Source organism: Helicoverpa zea, chromosome 7 (genome assembly GCF_022581195.2).
Source record: "Helicoverpa zea isolate HzStark_Cry1AcR chromosome 7, ilHelZeax1.1, whole genome shotgun sequence".
Lineage (NCBI taxonomy): Eukaryota > Metazoa > Arthropoda > Insecta > Lepidoptera > Noctuidae > Helicoverpa > Helicoverpa zea.
The window spans coordinates 11,356,566-11,377,283 of record NC_061458.1 but is presented as its reverse complement, the minus strand read 5'-3'; the positions used below and the strand labels follow the sequence as shown (position 1 = coordinate 11,377,283).

Sequence of the window (20,718 nt, the reverse complement as noted above, 5' to 3'; positions counted from 1 at the left end):
AAATAATTTCTAAACAGTTTCAGACAAGTTGAAACAGAAATAGTTGGGTTTTGTTAACAAATAATTAATCGTTTTACAGACTCCAGACAGAAGCCTAAGAAACTAAATTATTAAACGTCTATGTTTAGTTTGTGAACTAGAAAATTAATAATCCCTGCTTACATAATATTGAATGTATTTTTGTTAGCTGGTCTAAAACTACTGAGTATTTCACATTAATTGGTGACTGAATTAAGAAATTTAAGTCTTATTTGATTTTAATTGAATGTCTTGTACATATTTGTATTTTATTTGCCAGCCTAAAAATATAAAACTGACTGCTACAAATGTTGAAAATATAAAATAGAAAGTTAACTTGTATTTTATAATATTTACATAATATTTACATTAATTTTAAAAATTAAAAATAAACTTATATATACAACTTAAAACTAATACATTGCATCAAAAAATTGCTCCTCATCGCTGTCACTGGGTAATGTACCCAGAAGGCTGGCAGCATTGCCACGTTGGATGGCAATGCTCAACCTCTGTGCGAAATAAAAGCCAGCCCTTGGGTCACGAGAAGTGTCAACAAGGCGCTTAGAAATTTCCTTCGCAAGCGCGTGAGCACTCGGACCCCACGGCCCGAGAGTTTCAACCCCAAACGGCTCAAACATGTAATTCCCGATAAGGCTACTATATTTGCGCCGTTTGAGGTCCTCTGCTTGTGAAGCGGCGGAGCCAACACAACACGCAGTTCTAGGAAGATCGGATGGCGCAAGAGTGTCGACGCAGGTCGCGTCCCACACTAAAGTCCTACCCATCTTCCACGGAAATAGCGACATGCCGTCTGGTCTCCTGCCATCGTCGCGTGCCAAACCATTTGGTTCAAGTACGGCTGGCACGCCGACGGCAACAAGAGCCCGACGGATCACGTCGTTGATATTCGCATGTCGTGGTATGCGGCCCGCACTCCGACTGCACGACAGGCCGTGGTGACCGAGGCTGTTGACAGCTTCCCCGCAGTGGCAGCGGTAAAATAGATAATTTTGGCGGTGTATGTATTTTGCCACATGCCTTTCGAGCGAATCCCTAAAAAATCATCCAAATTGGAAACCTCCATTTCAGGAAGTCGGTCAAAACCACAAAGTCTCTGCAACAAAGATATTATTCTCCTATATTTTCTCCAAAATAAACATAGCAAAATCTAGTTAGTTTAAATGCAAGCTGGAGCGAATCACACCGCCGCCAGAGGGCGGTACGACCGTCAACTATTTTCTTTGTACATTGTATGTACGGGAAGCTTTTGTAATGGACCGAGTTATCTCGTACGTTGCGGCTTGACAACGCGAAATTCACAGTCCTTTGATAAAACTGGTTCAGCTATGAGACTATATTGCGGAGTATTCATTTTAAATGATTTTCGGAGATGTTTGAAGATGGGTAGGTCAATTATATTTTATTCTGGATAATAATAGGTACAGTAAGAAGCTTTTTCTTCGAATATTCTTGTTTAATTCTGTCTACGGGATAAAATATTGATAGTGATTATCATAATATGACCTAGCTTTCAGATAAATATGGAAATAAACAACATAATAATCTGAATTTATATAGGGGCAGAGGTATGATGACTATGTATCCTGTGTTCATATTCTATACATTTTGCTTTCATCAGATGAACTTGGTTTAGAATCCGCACTTAATAGATTAAATAGTTGTACCACACTGGATACATACAAATTATATAACTGTAGCTTAATACTCTAAAATACACCCTCACATAATTCACCCCAACATGAGACATAATTAGGGCCAGCCCGAAAGTACAACAGCCATTAACGGTAAAACAACGTTCTTAATCAAAATATTTGCGTAAAAAGGTTGACGTGAAAAATAATGCTTTATGGCCATTAATCTCGTCAGAAAAAGGTTTTGGGACCAAGGTGGGACAAGTAATGGAGTTCTCCTGTATTAAGCACTGAAGAGTTTTGGTGTACCAACCCTTTGATGGCGTCACATAAAACATTTGGGACGGAAGGAGGGAACAAAAATAAATGTACCAATATTTTGGGTCATTTTTTGTCTGAATATGCTTTTGGAGGTCAAGTGCGAAGGTGATATGATGAAGGTGGAAGTGAATTATTTAGACATGAAAACTGAAAGGTATTTTATACTTTGAGGAGAAATAATTATTAAGAAGATAACCTACATAGCAGATACTTATTATTTTACAAGGTCAAATGCAAAAAAAGAGCTTACAGAAGCGTATCTCCAAAAAACATTTTCTGTAAAATCAATCCTCTCTCCCGAGCAACTATTCCAAAAGTTTCCAACTTGGAGGTTTTATGTAAAAAGCCGTAAAAACTTCGTTTGCGGAGACATTACCTCTTCAACGCATCACATGCTCCATTATTCCGAACTATAGTTTTATAGTTTCCGAGTTATTTTGCGTGGTATACATCATAATAATATGTAGGTATTTAGAATATGCTGTAATCCTCTTTCAAATGTATAGTGATATCATTCCCATAAGATACATTGAAGTCTATTCACTAAGCAAAAAATTACAATGTAAGTATAAACGACACAGAGCATTTTTTTAACGAGCATGGTTGAAGATTTGAAGAAAAGATTAGTTTTAGATAGATTTTACAAAATCAAGGCGTTTTTTACAAGACTAGATTCATAAGCCTACCATAAACATGAAAATAAAAACACTATCTTACAAACTAACCAAACGTTAAGTTCTAAAACAACTCAACTCCTTCATACTACTCTTACATCTCAGAAACTATCTAAAGAAAAAGGCATGAAACAACTTTCAACTTCGCTATAAAACTGTACCTTGGCGCAATCTCTTACTTTTATTTCGAGAAAATTTCGTCAAACAACTATAAAATGGAGGAATTACTTCAATACGTCCAAGAGACTCGCTCTATTAAAAACTAGTCGTTTTACCGCGGTTTCACCTGTGTTCCGTAAGAACTACTATTCGTACTGGGATAAAATATAGCCTATGTAACTCGAGAAGAGTTTAGCTTCTCAACAGTGAAAGAATTTTTCAAATCGGTTCAGTAGTTTTGGAGCCTTTTTGTCACAAACAAACAAACGAAAAAAAAAATCCTCTTTATTATACTAGTAAAAATATCGTCGCTGGCTATGAAATTGTAGTACAGTCGCCTGCAAGATGTTTGTGGTGAATCTTGCTCTATTCACGAGATTATATTCAAGACGGGTTCGCGGAATTTCCGGCGCACTAGGCGTTTTAACCCTTATGTGAGTGACGAATAAAACACCTTTATTAGAGTGACGAGGTACCCGGGTACCTTCATACAGTTTAGACGTAATGTAAACAATCAAGGTCTGTTTTAAAATTACCCTCACTTTGAATATTATTATTTTAGTTAAGCTAAACAGTTGACGATCGGACAAACACAAGAAACACTTGAATCCATTCAATACATCGTGTTAGATCTCTTGGCTAAATATAACAATTCAGGACTAAATGTAACTACGGATATTTTTTTTTATATCTCTTCAACTGCCTCATTCCTTGAATTCGTGGAACATGACACTAGTTAGAACTGTAAGAAAAACTGTAAGAAAAAAAACAAACGGTTTCTTCCTCCAAATATGCAAGCACACAAGGAGAGGGTGATTTAAGTATGCTTCTAACTTCGCCTTTAGAAAATAAGCAACTTTGTGCTCCTATGTATCCGAAATGAATAAAGCAGTAATAATGTTGTCATCAATGCACATGTCACCAGTTATTGAAAGTGATAAGGAAACTGCCAAGCCAGAAATAATTTTATAATATAACAAAACCAAAAGTGGAGGACAATATGGATAAGTTGTTAGCAGAATACACCGTGAAACACAGAACGAATTGGTGGCCTTTAGCACTTTTTTTTACAATATTATTGATATTGCAGCTTTGGAAAATGATATATGCTGCTGCAATAGCAATAACTGCAATAGCTTTGGCAGCATATATCATTTACACGGAACATAACACACAATTTGTCTCGAGTGACAGACGTAGAAAGTTTTTGAAATCATTGAGTCTACAACGGTGTGGTAAAAATATAGAAGAAAGATCAAAAAAATCCATTGTGACATCAAAATTACATGTAAGATCTGCAATGCAGGTGCTTGGCCAAGAACTTAGGCTTTCGATTCCTTCTGGATCTACAACTTCTGTAAGTCGGACCAGACGAGATTCTACAGAGCGTGTTGTAGTCGTAGGAAGTTGCTACATATGCAGCCTAGAGAACTCAAACACAAGCCAAAACAAAATTTCGAAAAGCTTGCACTAAATGTAAAAAACCAGTTTGTGATGAACATGCAGTAACTCGTCCAAGATGTACAAGTTCTGCATAAACAAAGAATTTGTAACTTTTATAGAAATAAAACATATATAATACCAAATTATAAGGAGGTACCCGGGTACCTTGTCACTCTGTTGTGAGTTTATATTATGTTTTGGTTTCCACAATACATTGTAAACAGTTGACTGGGTTAAAAGATTAAAAAATATATAATTTATAAATAGTTAAGAGCTCTCAGGAAATCACAGCCACCTACAGAGCGTAAAACATACTTTTCTTTAAATTTGAAAATGCAAAAGGTACCCGGGTACCTCGTCACTCACATAAGGGTTAAACGGCGCAGTTCTACAGTTTGACTTTTAGAAATTACGGCATTTATTTTGTTCTTAATTAAAACTATTTTGTGAGTTTTTTTTTATAAAGTCCTTCATCAAAGTCCTTAAGATCATCTTCGGATGCTGATATCATAGCATATTTAAATATTGCCGTTTTAACTGTGGAATGTTTAAACATAAATGTGGAATTATTAAAAGCATTTTGTGCCTTATTGAGTGGCATTATTAGGTATACTAATTGCATGTAATATTTAATAAAGTAACCCGTCTATCTGCCACACTCACTGCCACACTCAGAATGGATACTTAAATTAGTCCTAATGAGTCCTTAACTAATTATCATTAAATCTGTTAATGAACGATACATCCCAGAGACGAAATTTAAGGGTTCATTAGTTAATGACAGCTTTAAGTATCCGTAGGGCAGAGTATCGTCAAATTGTCTTTGATAATGCTTATCGATAAACGAAAGGTGTAGCCGCACCTTAAAATGTGAAATTATTAAGTAGCAAAAACTGTTATTTAAATACATTAAAACCTTGTATATCAACAATAGAAATAAGAATTTGTTAATTTCGGGATCGTTTTTACGTAAAAACACCTATTTTCATGTAAATGATATAAAGTACATGGAAACTTTTTTCTGGTATCACTGTCAATATTGTACTGTCAGTGTCAAGGTTACGTTTAAAATTCTTGTTCCGTTAACCGTCAGGAAAGAAAAGTGTGTGGAAAAGTGTGATAAGCTCTGAAATAAATAGCTTTATCTTAACATATTATCATGGTAAGTTTCGTTTCTATAGACATTAGTAGCTGCACATATGTATTTGAAGAATTTAACTTGTGCTTGTTTCATTTTAGGAGTCTTCAGGAACAAGAGCCCCACGCAAACGTGTGGCTAATTTCACGGCGGACGAAAAAGCTTTGTTAGCACAATTAGTTAAAAAGAGACCAATCGTGGAATCTTAAATAACAGATGGCAAGTCAGTCGCCAAGAAACAAGCAGCATGGGATAGTATAACACAGGAGTTCAATCAGGAATCAATCACCAACTTCCAGACTACGGGCTGCTTTGTGAAAGTTTAAGAAAACCCAAAAAGCTATTTCGGCCCGACCCGGGAATCGAACCCGAGACCTCGAGCACAGCAGCCGCGCTTGCGACCACTAGATCAACGAGGAAGTCAAATAAACTTTGTACTACATAATTGGCCTCTTGTTCAACAATTTAAAAAATATTCCTCTTATTTTATGGATTTTTATTTATTAAAAATTATATTATGAGAAAAATCTATCAACTATAGATTGTCGCACCAAAAATCCATTGCTGTTGGTTGTGCTTTCACGCCTTTCACTCAGGACAACATCATCATTCTCAATATGAGGAGATTCCCAGTTCTTTGGAAAAAAATCATCAACCTGTAAAGAAATATTATGCAGTGTAGCACAAGCACATATAACAGCCACAACTGTATCCATCTTAATGCCCATGCCAAGTTGGAGACAAGGAAATCTTCTTTTCCAAATGCCAAAGCATCTTTCCACAGTATTCCACATTATATTTTATTTGGCTTCTGTTGTAGTTTTCTTGTGCAGTTGAATTTGGTGATAAAAACGGTGTCATTAGCACATTGCTAACTGCATACCCGCTGTCCCCTAAAATTATCCCTTTTAACACACCAGTATTCAGTCTTTGTTTACTTGCACTGCTGTTATAAATAAAACTATCATGGGTACTGCCAGGCCACCGGGCTACTAGATCATAAAATTCCAAGTTTGTCCCAGTGACTGCTTGAACATTGATAGAAAAATACCCTTTTATATTCCTATAGACTTCTAAAGTTACTCCTCCTGGGCTTCTTATTTGGCCCCACTACTCTAAACCTTCTGGTATAGTCTACAAAATCAATAAAGTCAAGCAAATCACTCATCTTTACTTTATTGTTAAAACATTCCTATTCCTGAGACTTTTTAAAATATTTTATTTACTTTTATAACCTCAAACATAAATGTCAAAATCAATCATTAGCAAGTTAAGTAAAGGTTTTGCTTTACTTAACTTTAATTGTCATTAAGGGATGCTAACGGATCATTAATTGTCTCTGAGAGTGAGCTTTTTTAAATCTATACTAAGGAGCCACTTAAGTAACCATTAACTGACTCTGAGTGTGGCAGTCAGAGTCATTTAATGGTTACTTAAGTGGCTCCTTAGTATAGATTTAAAAAAGCTCACTCTCAGAGACACTTAATGATCCGTTACCATCCCTTAATGACAATTAAAGTTAAGTACAGCAAAACCTTTACTTAACTTTCTAATGATTGATTTTGACATTTATGTTTAAGGTTATAAAAGTAAATAAAATATTTTTAAAAGTCTCAGGAATAGAAGTGTTTTAACAATAAAGTAAAGATGAGTGATTTGCTTGACTTTATTGATTTTGTAGACTATATCAGAAGGTTTAGAGTAGTGGGGCCAAATAAGAAGCCCAGGAGGAGTAACATTAGAAGTCTATAGGAATATAAAAGGGTATTTATCACCAAATACAAATATAAATACACCGTTTTTATCACCCAATTCAACTGCACAAGAAAACTACAACAGAAGCCAAATAAAATATAATGTGGAATACTGTGGAAAGATGCTTTGGCATTTGGAAAAGAAGGTTTCCTTGTCTCCAACTTGGCATGGGCATTAAGATGGATACAGTTGTGGCTGTTTATGTGCTTGTGCGACACTGCATAATATTTCTATACAGGTTGATGATTTGGTTCCAAAGAACTGGGAATCTCCTCATATTGAGAAAGATGATGTTGTCCTGAGTGAAAGGCGTGAAAGCACAACCAACAGCAATGGATTTTTGGTGCGACAATCTATAGTTGATAGATTTTTCTCATAATATAATTTTTAATAAATAAAAATCCATAAAATAAGAGGAATACTTTTTTAATTGTTGAACAAGAGGCCAATTATGTAGTACAAAGTTTATTTGACTTCCTCGTTGATCTAGTGGTCGCAAGCGCGGCTGCTGTGCTCGAGGTCTCGGGTTCAATTCCCGGGTCGGGCCGAAATCGCTTTTTGGGTTTTCTTAAACTTTCACAAAGCAGCCCGTAGTCTGGAAGTTGGTGATTGATTCCTGATTGAACTCCTGTGTTATACTATCCCATGCTGCTTGTTTCTTGGCGACTGACTTGCCATCTGTTATTTAAGATTCCACGATTGGTCTCTTTTTAACTAATTCTGCTAACAAAGCTTTTTCGTCCGCCGTGAAATTAGCCACACGTTTGCGTGGGGCTCTCGTTCCTGAAGACTCCTAAAATGAAACAAGCACAAGTTAAATTCTTCAAATACATATGTGCAGCTACTCATGTACATAGAAACGAAACTTACCATGATAATATGTTAAGATAAAGCTATTTATTTCAGAGCTTATCACACTTTTCCACACACTTTTCTTTCCTGACGGTTAACGGAACAAGAATTTTAAACGTAACCTTGACACTGACAGTACAATATTCACAGTGATACCAGAAAAAAGTTTCCATGTACTTTATATCATTTACATGAAAATAGGTGTTTTTACGTAAAAACGATCCCGAAATTAACAAATTCTTATTTCTATTGTTGATATACAAGGTTTTAATGTATTTAAATAGCAGTTTTTGCTACTTAATAATTTCACATTTTAAGGTGCGGCTACACCTTTCGTTTATCGATAAGCATTATCAAAGACAATTTGACGATACTCTGCCCTACGGATACTTAAAGCTGTCATTAACTAATGAACCCTTAAATTTCGTCTCTGGGATGTATCGTTCATTAACAGATTTAATGATAATTAGTTAAGGACTCATTAGGACTAATTTAAGTATCCATTCTGAGTGTGGCAGTATAACCTATAAAATAATAACTATTAATTAATGATTAAACAAGTATTGATGATTGCATGAATTTCTTGACCTATTTTTAAAAAAGCTGCGCTGTGTAAACTACTGCAAAAACGCTAAAGTTTCCCACACCCAGTGCGTATAACCGAAATCTCCAAGTGACAAGCGTCAACATTTATCAGTGTCTCCCGACAAACGACAGCAATTAACATTCCGAGCCATTGTTAGCGAATGCGACTGGCTGCAACTATGAGCAGATAGCTGAGGTGTGAGGCGCGTGATGAATGGCCGGCTTTATCGTGCTCCTATTATTGTTTATGATCGTTACAGGTATAGGTGAAGTAAACATGATCTTAATATTATCTAAACTCATAACTAGCTGTTTTTATATTATATTCTACATAATTATTAATCAGAACCAAGGTATTGAGAATAAAAATCAAAGTTTTTATTATATATTAAGGTGTTTATTTTATTGATGTGCGTGCTTAAAAGTAATTAATTAAAGATTCTAAACAATATCCAAAATTACGTTTATCATGGATTTTTATTATTTTTATTTCTTTATTTTTTTGCTAAATAAGAATTCAATAAAATAGTTTGATTTGAAAGATACTTAAATGTTACAAAAAACATTAATTTAAATAATATGTGAATTTAACAATTAAGTTTGAGTTGACCTTAGTAGCGCGTAGACTTGATAGCTCGCTTTGAAATCTGAAAATATGTTATTATTGTTTTTAAGTAAAAACTTAATATAAAAAAACTTAGTTTAATTAAAATTCTTAATTAACGGGTAATTTCCAATTTAGTAATAAACTTGGTATAAGTATCGCACACTGCAGATTAAACTGTATTCTGTACGTCATGTAGGTGGCCCGAAGGTCGGCGAACAGATTATTCTGAAAGGTGATCGTGAATCCAATAGAACTTTTTAGTGCCGGCGAAATAGCTGGACCTTGTAATAAGCACTGTTGTTATTCATCGCTATACTGATTTAGGGTCCATCCACACTATTGGCCGACACAAAATTTGCAAAGTACAGGGTCTCTAGAGCTGAACTTACCGAAGTCATTGTGACTAGAGATAGATCATTCCCAAAAGCCGTTTTAATTCTTAATTCCTTTTTCATCTATCTGATGATAAAAAGGTAGTTCTTTTTATCTTTGATACGCATGTTTCTCCAGTCGAATTCTAGTAGAGCCGTGGTCAGCTCCGATCCCTTTGAAAAACATTAAACAATGCAAGTTTCGATCTGGATACTGATTCTTTCCATCTTAAATACTAATTATTCGATGTCGATTACCAGAAATTCTGGCTTCCGTACGGGCTGATGAAGGCTGAAGATGTCAAAATGACCGACGAGAACGACAATATAAAACGTGCCTTCCGAACCAAACAGAAACTTGTTATGACAAGAAGGTCACATATAAAGGGTTGCTTAACCTTACGAGACTGTACCCTTACTGACCGACACCTAAGTATAGCTACAAATAGACCTATAACTTCGCGGACGACCAAAACTAAAGCTTACTTTAACTCTCACTTGATCGCCGTACCTGTTGTATGCAAGCATTTGTAACATAGCCGGCATCGCGTTGGCCAGAAAACTCCATTGTATTTGCTGTAATAAAATAAAGTCTTCTGAAGTCATGCGATTCTCTTTTTCAAGACGCATGTCGACCAAAAAAACAAAACTCTTTTCTTGAATGAGAAATTAAGTATAGTTCATGATATAAAATACAAAAAACAATACCTCTGTAATCGACAGTAATATTAGGCACCATTTGATCAAAACCTCCACCAATGGAATGAAACTAGACCACTTGAACATGTTTTTTAAAGCTGCCAAATACCTGAAAACACAATATAATATGTATTTACACCAAGACAGAAGCTGCTATGAAAGTTCAGTAAAAAACATTTCAACAAGTTAAACAACCACTCGACAGGATTTCAATGATTAATTCGAAAATGACAAAATACTCACTCCATCAATTGCACATGATTATTATAAAAAGTCTTCAGCGTGTCGTTAAGTCGATACATATATTCCATTTCTGTTTGTACAGATCTGTCATAGTCTTGTTCAACCTTTAACATCGTCACTAAACTATCGCTAGTTGCACAGAAAAATAATATCAAGATGATGAACCAGAGATCTATTACAAAACATGTAAAAGCACATATCAAATATAATAATAATAATCTTCCACGCCGATTTCGGCAACGGCGACCACTTCGACCCTAATGGCGTGCGTGTGCTCTCATGTGGTTGGAGTGTCCAATTTTGTGCGTGAAAGTCCGCGCACACTGCGGACATGTCAGGGTACCAGCCACAAAGTTGTAGTTGATAGCTACAGGTGGTCGAGCTTTTAACTCATCTCGTTTGGCATCCAACTCAGAAAGCCGGCGTGCTTCAAAGTCAAAGACTTTGGCTTTAACGCAGCTTCTCCAGTCTCTGCGGTTGGATGCCAGATTCTCCCACTGAGACGGTTCAATGGAACAGCTTTTCATGTGGCGCTTCAGCACATCCTTGTATCGCAGCAGCTGTCCGCGTTTGTGTCTGATCAAATAATATATCAGGTGGAGCAACAAACCGATCTCGTAATATGGACTCGACATTGGCATTAATGTTGAAGTCGATTTTGATAAAGCCTTTCTATTACCCTGAACAGAATTCCATATTAGAGCTAACACGAGTCCTATTAAAGGAACCACTATAGCAGTAGTCAAAATCTTTACATAGAATTTGAGTTTTTTCAGCAGTTTGTTTGATTCCTGTATTGAATTCATTTTTATAATTTCAAACAAAGACATCTTAGCAAGCAAGTACAATTTTCGGAAATGTTCACTGTTGCTGATGAATATCACGTATTTTGCCACTAACAAAACTAGCATTGTGATGGCATAGTAAGTTTGGCTTATAAAATGGTCCGTCATATTCTTAAGATACTCCATCGTTCCTAAGATCACGTGGGCTAGCATTAAGATCATCAAAGTGTGATGGAAAATTTTGGTTTTCCAACTCCAATGCGGATCAAGTAAATTAAAACCAAGTACATCTTGGCAAAATATCAGCATTGTCAAAGCTTCGTCAACTTCATTTCTTTCTCCTACAGTTTTTGTATGGCGTTTGATAATGTCGTCGGAAAATGACTTCATTTTTGCGAGAATGCATTCATCGCGACAGTTAGGCTTTATATATGAATCAAAGTAATGTCGCGCTGGAATCGAACCCACACCCTCATACTGGAAAGGTTGGTTCTTTACCCACTAGGCCACCACGACTAGGTTCGATTCCAGGGCCAGGCAAGTACCAATGCAACTTTTCTAAGTTTGTATGTACTTTCTAAGTATACTTAGACACCAATGGCTGATAAAAAGGTGAAGGAAAACATCTTGAGGAAACCTGGACTATAAAGTCTGAAATCACCAACCCGCATTGAGCAAGCGTGGTGATTAATGCTCAATCCTTCTCCATGTGAGAGGAGGCCTGTGCCCAGCAGTGGGACGATAAAAAGGCTGTAACAGTAATGTCGCGCTGAAAAGTGTAATAGCATGGAATAGAATGTAGGTGCAGATCAGGACGTCAAAAATTTAGATCCTGATCAAGCTTTGATATGGTGGAACCTTCATGTCATATTTGTTACCCTGCTCTTGAATAGTTTCGGAAGTATAAAATTACCTTCTCATTAGAGTAACAGAATGAAGAATGCACCCTGTGTTTGCGCATATGCATATCCTGTTCATACAAAGAACATGTTATGGTACGTTCACACGCGCGCGTTCAAATCGACATTCAACGGGCACAGTCGCGTTCACGAGCGTGTAAACGGTACGCCCGAGCCCGTGAGCGCGCCCGTGCCCGTGAACGCCGCGAACCGGTCGAGTGTCGGTTTTTTGGCAAAGTTCAAAGGATGAATGTGCGGGCGCCCGGCGACTGTTTACACGCGCGCGGGCAATCAGTCTCTCCTGCGCTTTCGCGACGAGTGGACGAGTGGAGTAGATAATAAACATGGCTGAATGGTCAAACGAAACTATTTTGGCGTTCCTGGAACATTACCAGGAAGAAGAGATTTTATGGAACCCAGAACATAAACACCATAAAGATAAAAAAAAAATTCAAGATGCTTGGACGAGAATAGGGAGAATACTTAATTTATCAATAAAAGACTTAAAAACAAAAAAGGATACCCTAATGGGAACATTTCGGCGCCATCTCAAAAAAAAACAAGATTCAATGCGATCTGGTGCAGGTAGGTATTTATGTTTACTTTACGTACTGTTGTACATTTTCAAAAGCTAAAGATAAAAACATAATTAGTTAATTATTTATTTTACCTTGGCTTAGGCCAAGATTGTTTTGGTTTCAAATCCGAAGGACCCAAGTTGGATTCCCGTATGTGGTAGGTACCTACATCATTTTAGTGATTAATCATATTTTTCAGGGAGTGACGAGATATATGAACCCATTTGGTTTGCATACCAGATGATGGAGTCCTTTCTGCTGCCTGTTTATACCTGTAGGGCTACACTCAACACAGAAGAGGTAAATAAATTAGTTTCGTACCTATGTTTTAATCATCATCTATTCTAATATTATAAAGAGGAAAACTTTGTTTGTTTGGTTGTAATGGATAAACTCAAAAACTACTGGAACCGATTTTAAATATTCTTTCACCATTAGCAAGCTATATTACCTGCGAGTAACATAGGCTGTATTTTATCCCGGTGCGGGCAGTAGCTCCCACGGGACGCGGGTGAAACCGCGGGAAATCGGCTAGTATTTAACTGAAGGTACCTACTATTAGCGGGCGTCTGTCATTCGACGTACTTGCGCGCAATAAATGCCTACCGCTCGCTGGGCCGCCGGTGGCCCCACGCGGCTCCGTGCTACACGCGCCGCACGTGTTCCAATATTTATTATTTTTATTTCGTGACCAATTATGAGTTGTTTGAAACTGATGGACTATTTTGGTTTGTGTTGGTATGTGACTATTTAAAAAAAATATTTCCATCCTCCTCCGAGCCTTTTCCCAATCATGTTGGGGTCGGCTTCCAGTCTAACCGGATTCAGCTGAGTACCAGTGCTTTACAAGAAGCGACTGCCTATCTGACCTCCTCAACCCAGTTACCCGGGCAACCCGATACCCCTTGGTTAGACTGGTGTCAGACTTACTGGCTTCTGACTACCCGTAACGACTGCCAAGGATGTTCAATGGCAGCCGGGACCTACAGTTTAACGTGCCATCCGAAACACATTCAATGGTGTCTAAGATATACTTAGAAAGTACATACAAACTTAGAAAAGTTGCATTGGTACTTGCCTGACCTGGGATCGAACCCTCGCCCTCATACTTGAGAGGTTGGTCCTTTACCCACTAGGCCACCACGACTTTATTAGGTATATAGGTATTAGGTATATGAACTTATCTAGTAATTCATTTTTTTTATAAATTAAATCTTATCTACCTACTTTATGATTTTAACAACAGAGATCATTAGGTACTTACTTATTTTACTTTAGGATACTGGTACCTACTTAGTTTTACGAACACTGTATTGTGAGTTTTGTCGCTCAAAACACATCTCCAGTGTAAGTAGGTAGGTATCTATAGTACGCGTCTCGCCGTGCAGAAACCAATTTTAGGTAGGTATATACCTATATCAGCACTCGACGGAGTTGTACCAGGGGTATGGTAGGTACTTGTGCTCGAAAAATAGTTGGAAACCGCTTTTGATTTTGACGAAAGCTTTACTTAAGTACTTACCTATGCTTACGTATTACTTATTTTACTTTAGATAGATACTGGTACCTACTTAGTTTTACGAACACTGTACCTATTGTGAGTTTTGTCGCTCAAAACACATCTCCAGTGTAAGTAGGTATATATATATCAGCACTCGACGGAGTTGAACCAGGGGTATGGTACTTGTGCTCGAAAAATAGTTGGAAACCGCCTTTGATTTTGACGAAAGCTTTACTTAAGTACTTACCTATGCTTACGTATCTATACTAATATTATAAAGAGGAAAACTTTGTTTGTTTGTATGGTTGTAATGGATAAACTCATAAACAACTGGACCGATTTTAAATATTCTTTCACCATTAGAAAGCTATATTATCTGCGACTAACATAGGCTATATTTTATCCCGACGCGGGCAGTAGCTCCCACGGGAAGCGGGTGAAACCATGGAAAACGGCTAGTTAGTAATATGTACCTATACCTACTCCATTTGAGTAGGCACTTAACTAATTACTTTTTATTTACTTTTCATATTGTATATAGTTATATATATATATATTATGTTATATATATATACATATTACTTTTTATTTAAAAACTAAATTTAAAACAGTCTATCTTAAAATAAGCGTAACTTTGTTCGTGTGTAACAGTCATTTATTTTTCATTAAAACAAAAAAGTTATACATTTACTTATTGTAACATAATATGTAGGTAGGTACATTGTTAGTGGATAGCCCTATAAAAATATGAAGAAAATTCGTCCCTGACTTCTCTAGCGTTCAGAGGTGATCTTCGTGCTATCATTGGCAAATCTCTTATCGCGTTATATCCATCTGCGTTTGTTCGCCACGATCCAGGCCTTGTCAGATTGCCGTTATCATTGTATTCATCAAACGTTCCTGGAGGAGTATATCTTGCTGCGGAATTTTTACTGTTTCTGAGAAAGTTGTGTAGCAGTACACATGTCATTGTCAATTGTGATACCATATCTGGAGCCAGATCAATTGGTCGTCGAAATATTCTAAATACTGCACTTAAGATTCCAAATGTGTTTTCCACCACAACTCGGGATTTGGACAGACATTTATTAAATATCCTTTTTTGTGAATCCGAATCATGATTGCCAGGGTATGGTTTCATTACATGTGTACTGAGTGCAAAAGCACCATCGCCTATGAAGACATATGGCACATCAATATTTGATCCGGGAAGAGGACATGGTGTGGGTAGATCTAATTCGTTTCTACAGATTTTTTTCCATAACAATGAATTGTTGAATACACCACCATCACTTATTCTTCCTTGGCTTCCTATGTCGGCAAATATAAATTTATAATTGCTATCCACTAGTGCCATTAGAACAATGCTAAAAGTTTTCTTATAGTTATAAAACTCGGTTCCACTGTGATAAGGATTTTCCATTACGATATGCTTCCCGTCTATTGACCCGATACAGTGTGGAAATTTTCTTCTAAATCCTTGTTCGATATCTAACCAACCGTCCGCTGTTGTGGGCATCTGAAATAATAATAGCATATATTAGCATTCAATTAATTAAAATACCTTTTTTACAGACACCATCAACGTCATCACCATCAGAATCACATGATTCACAAATACCAAAGGGACCTTTTGAAAATGAAACAACACCGGAACTATACGAAACTATCGACAACGGAAGAACTTATAGCGAAGTGATGGAAACAATCCAATCGCCAAGGACTCCAACCTCACAGATGCAACTTACTCAAGCAAAAAATAGCCGTCGTCGTTCAGTACCTAATACAGCCGAGCAGCAAATGGCTACAGCATTCGGTCAATTGACTAATATTTTAGGACAACGTCAATCACATACTGCAATTAAAGAAGATGATGAATGCGATCTCTACGCCAAGCTTTTGGCTACAAAACTGCGAGAACTATCCAAAGACGAACGCAAATTAGTCATGTATGAAATAGATGGCATATTTGTTAATAGAATTCAGTGCAGGCTACCTAGACGTGAAACACCATCTCCACTGTATTCAAACCCATATTCTAGACCACCGTCAGTATCGACTTCATGCAGACCACAAGCGAAGCGAAGCCGACCTTCAAGTACTTTAAGCTCATATTCCGAACCAATTTCAACCATTCATGCATCAAATCAACCTGTTGAACTCTCAGATCAACGCATATCTATTCAATGTGCAAACGACCTTTTAATGCAAACCCCATCCTTTCAATCTGCAACTGCACACTCAATCCAACCCCCATCTTTTCAGTCCGCAAACACACATTCACTAGTCCAGTCAGACATTTATTCAGTTCAATCTCCATATCTTCTATCCACAAACACGTACTCAACCCAACCTGCACACACACAATCCGCAATCACGTATTCAATCCAACCTGCACACACACAATCCGCAAACACGTATTCAATCCAAACTGCACACACACAATCCGCAAATACGGACTCAATCCAGAGTAAACGTAACATTATACAAATTGCATTAGGAAATTCATTTGAAGATCCAAATGATCTAATGAAACAAGTGAACCATGAATGAACCTAATCATTAATTGTCATTGTTTGCCAAAAATTTTGTTGTCAGTGTCTGATTTTTGTCTTTGATATTATATTAGTTCAGTAATTTTAAGTAATTTGTGGTGATTTTTGTTTATTTTGTCAATAAAAAACCTTAAAAATATAACTACCTTTACTTCATCTTTTAGAACTTCATTGAGTGCTCTAGTGACTTCCCGTATAATTCCTGATATAGATGCTTTGGAGACTTTAAACAGATAGTGTAGACTTCTGTAGCTATCACCAGATGCTAAAAATCTTAGCGTCATGATAAGGCGAAATTTTGCTGGAATAGCTTCTCTGAAATCTGTGTCTTGCTTAGAAATTATCGGTGAAATTTTACTCAGCAGAATTTCAAAATCAGTAAAGGTCATTCGACAAAAATTATCGAACTCTCCAGACGGTTCACGCAAGAGCTCAACAAATTTTTCTTCTATGAACTTCCTGTAAACGAAAAACAAATTATGTATTTTAGAGCCCTGGAAGTGTGAAATACATCGTACCTACAACTAATATTGAAAATAGGTCTGCGTCAGGATCCCTGTCACAACTTTCCGATCATCTCGAAATACATATAAAGAGCTGCTACCTAAATGCTACCAGCTACCATTAGTTGCTACCCTCGTGGTTTTGAAGATATTCAGCATCTAAAGGTGACAGCCATTCTGATATCAGGATGGCTGCCACTTTTTCCAGTGTGAAGAAACGGCACAAAAATAATGAGTTTTTTTTTTCACCCAGAGTTGCTACCTAATTGCTTCCCTCCAGAATTACATTTTGGCCCATGTCGATTTCGTGGATAAAAAGATATAAAAAAAATGAGTTTTTGCGCCTAGCAAAAATAAATAAGCAAGTTGGCATACGTAATGCATCATCATCAATCATAACATAATACATCCACGAAATCGATGTGGTTCAAAATTTAATTCTGGAGGGTAGCAATTAGGTAGCAACTTTGGGTGAAAAAAACTCAATACTTTTATGCCGTTTCTTCACACTAGAAAAAGTGACAGACATCCTGATATCAGAATGGCTGTCACCTTTCGATGCTGAATATCTTCAAAACCACGAGGGTAGCAACTAGTGGTAGCAATTAGGTAGCAACTTTTTATATGTATTTCGAGAGGATCGAAGGGTTGTGACAGCGACCCTGACGCAGACGAAAATAGAGCAATTTACAATAACATCTGCATTCACAGATTTTTTTTTATTTTACGATTAATTAAATTTTTAGGTGTTCCGTACCCAAAGGGTAATACGGGACCCTATTGTTTTCGCTCCTCTGTCCGTCCGTCCGTCCGTTCGTCTGTCACTAGGCTGTATCTCATGAACTGTGAGTTAGAGAGCTGTCATTTTCACAGAAGATGTAAGTATTTTTGTTGCCGCTATAACAACAAATACTGAAAACTAGAATTGAATAAATATTTTGGGGGGCTCCCATACAACAAACGTGATTTTTTTGTGCGTTTTATAAATAACTAGCTTCTGTCCGCGGTTTCACCCGCGTCCCGGATGGTGACAAAAACTTTTCAGCAAAATTCTGTCCTTCTCCTGGCTCTAAACTACGTCCCTGCCAATTTTCAGCCGTTCTTGAGTTATAAGTGGAGTAACTAACACGACTTTCTTTTATGTACATACTAGCTTTTGCCCGCGACTTCGTTCGCGTGGAATAGAGGCATCCGGCAGATTTTTGGTTTGAACAATAGATGGCGCTGTATGTCCGGAATAAATTGTATTTTTTATTTTTATTTTTAGTAATAAAAACTATCCTATGTCCTTCTCCTGGCTCTAAACTACCTCCCTGCCAGTGTTCAGCTAAATCGGTTCAGCCGTTCTTGAGTTATAAGTGGAGTAACTAACACGACTTTCTTTTATATATTTATTATGTAGGTAGGTATATTATGTATGTACATATCTATACTAATATTATAAAGAGGAAAACTTTGTTTGTTTGGTTGTAATGAATAGGCTCAAAAACTACTGGACCGTTTATAACAAAATTTTCACCATTCGAAAGCTTACACACATTATCCACGAGTAACATAGGCTATATTTTATCCCGGTACGGGCAGTAGTTACTACGGGACGCGGGTGAAACCGCGGGAAAACGGCTAGTATATAATATATATATAAATATAGATGGTACGGAACCCTTCGTGCGCGACTCCGACTCGCACTTGGCCGTTTTTTTATTAAAATCTGTGAATGCAGTTTATATTGTTTTTAAAAACAAACTATAATCATTAAATGGGTCATTTTGTAAGCATTTTTACACCAATGAATCACGCTCGGAGAAAATATAGGTAGGTACTTACTTGGTACGATTTTTGTGAACTGTTATCATCCACCACCTTCTTTGCAGTCTTTTTCTTTTTCTCCGTTGTTCATTATTCTTTTTCCAATAAAAATAAGTTAAGCCAAAGGACATGGCAGCAACAACACCGAGATCCTCGCTGCTCGCCATTCTTGCACTGACTGACACGACGGCGCGCGTGTGAACAGCTTGAATGTCCGCCTGCCCGCGACGGGCTGCACGCCGCGCTGCCCGCCAGGCAGCCCGCCGGGCTGCGCGGCGCGCGTCTGAACGTAGCATTAAATGAGCGAAGTTAACAGAATTATTTTTATTTCACTTCTACAGTTAATTATATATTATTTTAAGTGATTCAATCATCCCATCTTAGAATAATAATGTTACTGGCAACATTGCATCTCATTGGACTATTGGAATCAGGGATTTTATAATGAAAAATGAACGAGTTGTATGAGTGAGTATTTATTTATAAAAATGTGCTTCAGAAGATTTACGAAGCAGAAGTTTAGTGTATACTGATAATGCTGAAAAAGTTAAATAAGATAGCTATAAAATACCTCTTATATTATATAATGCAATAGGTATAGCCTGAAAATCTCGTTACCGACACTCCTAAAGTCCATGTGGAGATCGGGACTTAGGCAACGGGGGTGACAGCTGACAAGACTGTGCGACTGAAGATTTGAATTCTTCGTTTCAGTTTTTTTTTAAACCAAACCAAATTAAATACAGTATAGGTGAGTATCTATATTCATTAGTATAGCTATTTTTGCAAAAATATATTTTACAAATACGCTTGATTTTATGTTTATGTTGACCTGAGTAGTGTGAAGACTTCGTAACTTGCTTTGAAGATCTGAAAAGCAGAAATGTTGTATTTATAATTCATGAAGTCTTATGGTAATATGTTCGAAACATTCCTTTTTCGAAATTTGCCTCAGGTTAAGACTTTTAAAAATGAAGTCACAATCGAAAGGCAGAACAACTGAGCACAAACAACAATCACACAGCAATTTGTTAAAGAAGAATTAACACTTACCGAAGTTATTGTTACTAAAGACAGATCATTGCCCAAAGCTGTTTTGATGCTAAATTGTTTTTCCATGTAGCAGATAATTATAAGGTAATTCTTTTTATCTTTGTTACGCATGCTTGTCCAATCGAATTCCAGCAAAGCGGTGGTTAGCTCCGAGCCCTGTGAAGCATTCAAACAATATTAATTACAGGCATTAACTTATAGGATTTATTAAGACCAGATACTGGCTGTCCCTTGATTTTGATAATCAGCTTATTACTTTTACTATTACCTTTAGTCTAACTTGTTCACCATACCAGTTGTATGCAAGAATTTGCAACATAGCAGGCATCGCGTTGGCCAAAAAACTCCATTGTATTTTCTGTAATTAAATAAAGTCTTCTGAAGTCATTGTAATTTCTTTTTTTTGCATAACGTATTAAAACAGCATAATTATAGACCTCTGTAATTGACAATAATATTAGACACCATTTGATCAGAACCCCCACCAGTGGAATTAAACCAGACCACTTAAACAT

The 20,718-nt window shown here is 36.9% G+C and overlaps 3 protein-coding genes and 1 pseudogene across 3 annotated transcripts; 1 reads left to right on the top strand and 3 right to left on the bottom strand.

Annotated features, from left to right (window-relative positions):
• Positions 1-9,194: 9,194 nt before the first annotated feature.
• Positions 9,195-11,701, bottom strand: LOC124632108 (annotated as a pseudogene).
• A 704-nt stretch (positions 11,702-12,405) lies between these two features.
• Positions 12,406-17,132, top strand: LOC124632150. Its single transcript, XM_047166837.1, has 2 exons — positions 12,406-13,082; positions 15,859-17,132. The coding sequence occupies exons 1-2, from the start codon at positions 13,023-13,025 to the stop codon at positions 16,834-16,836; spliced, it is 1,038 nt and encodes a 345-aa protein (XP_047022793.1). The 5' UTR covers positions 12,406-13,022; the 3' UTR covers positions 16,837-17,132.
• On the bottom strand, positions 14,927-19,322 carry LOC124632149 (protein ALP1-like). The gene is made up of 3 exons (XM_047166836.1): positions 19,169-19,322; positions 16,985-17,297; positions 14,927-15,802 (listed from the first exon to the last, which is right to left on the bottom strand). Exons 1-3 carry the CDS (start codon positions 19,315-19,317, stop codon positions 15,008-15,010), a joined length of 1,257 nt encoding a protein of 418 aa, XP_047022792.1. The 5' UTR covers positions 19,318-19,322; the 3' UTR covers positions 14,927-15,007.
• Positions 19,323-19,972: 650 nt separating this feature from the next.
• LOC124632180 lies at positions 19,973-20,718 on the bottom strand. Its single transcript, XM_047166895.1, has 4 exons — positions 20,641-20,718; positions 20,472-20,561; positions 20,204-20,359; positions 19,973-20,020 (listed from the first exon to the last, which is right to left on the bottom strand). Exons 1-4 carry the CDS (start codon positions 20,716-20,718, stop codon positions 19,973-19,975), a joined length of 372 nt encoding a protein of 123 aa, XP_047022851.1.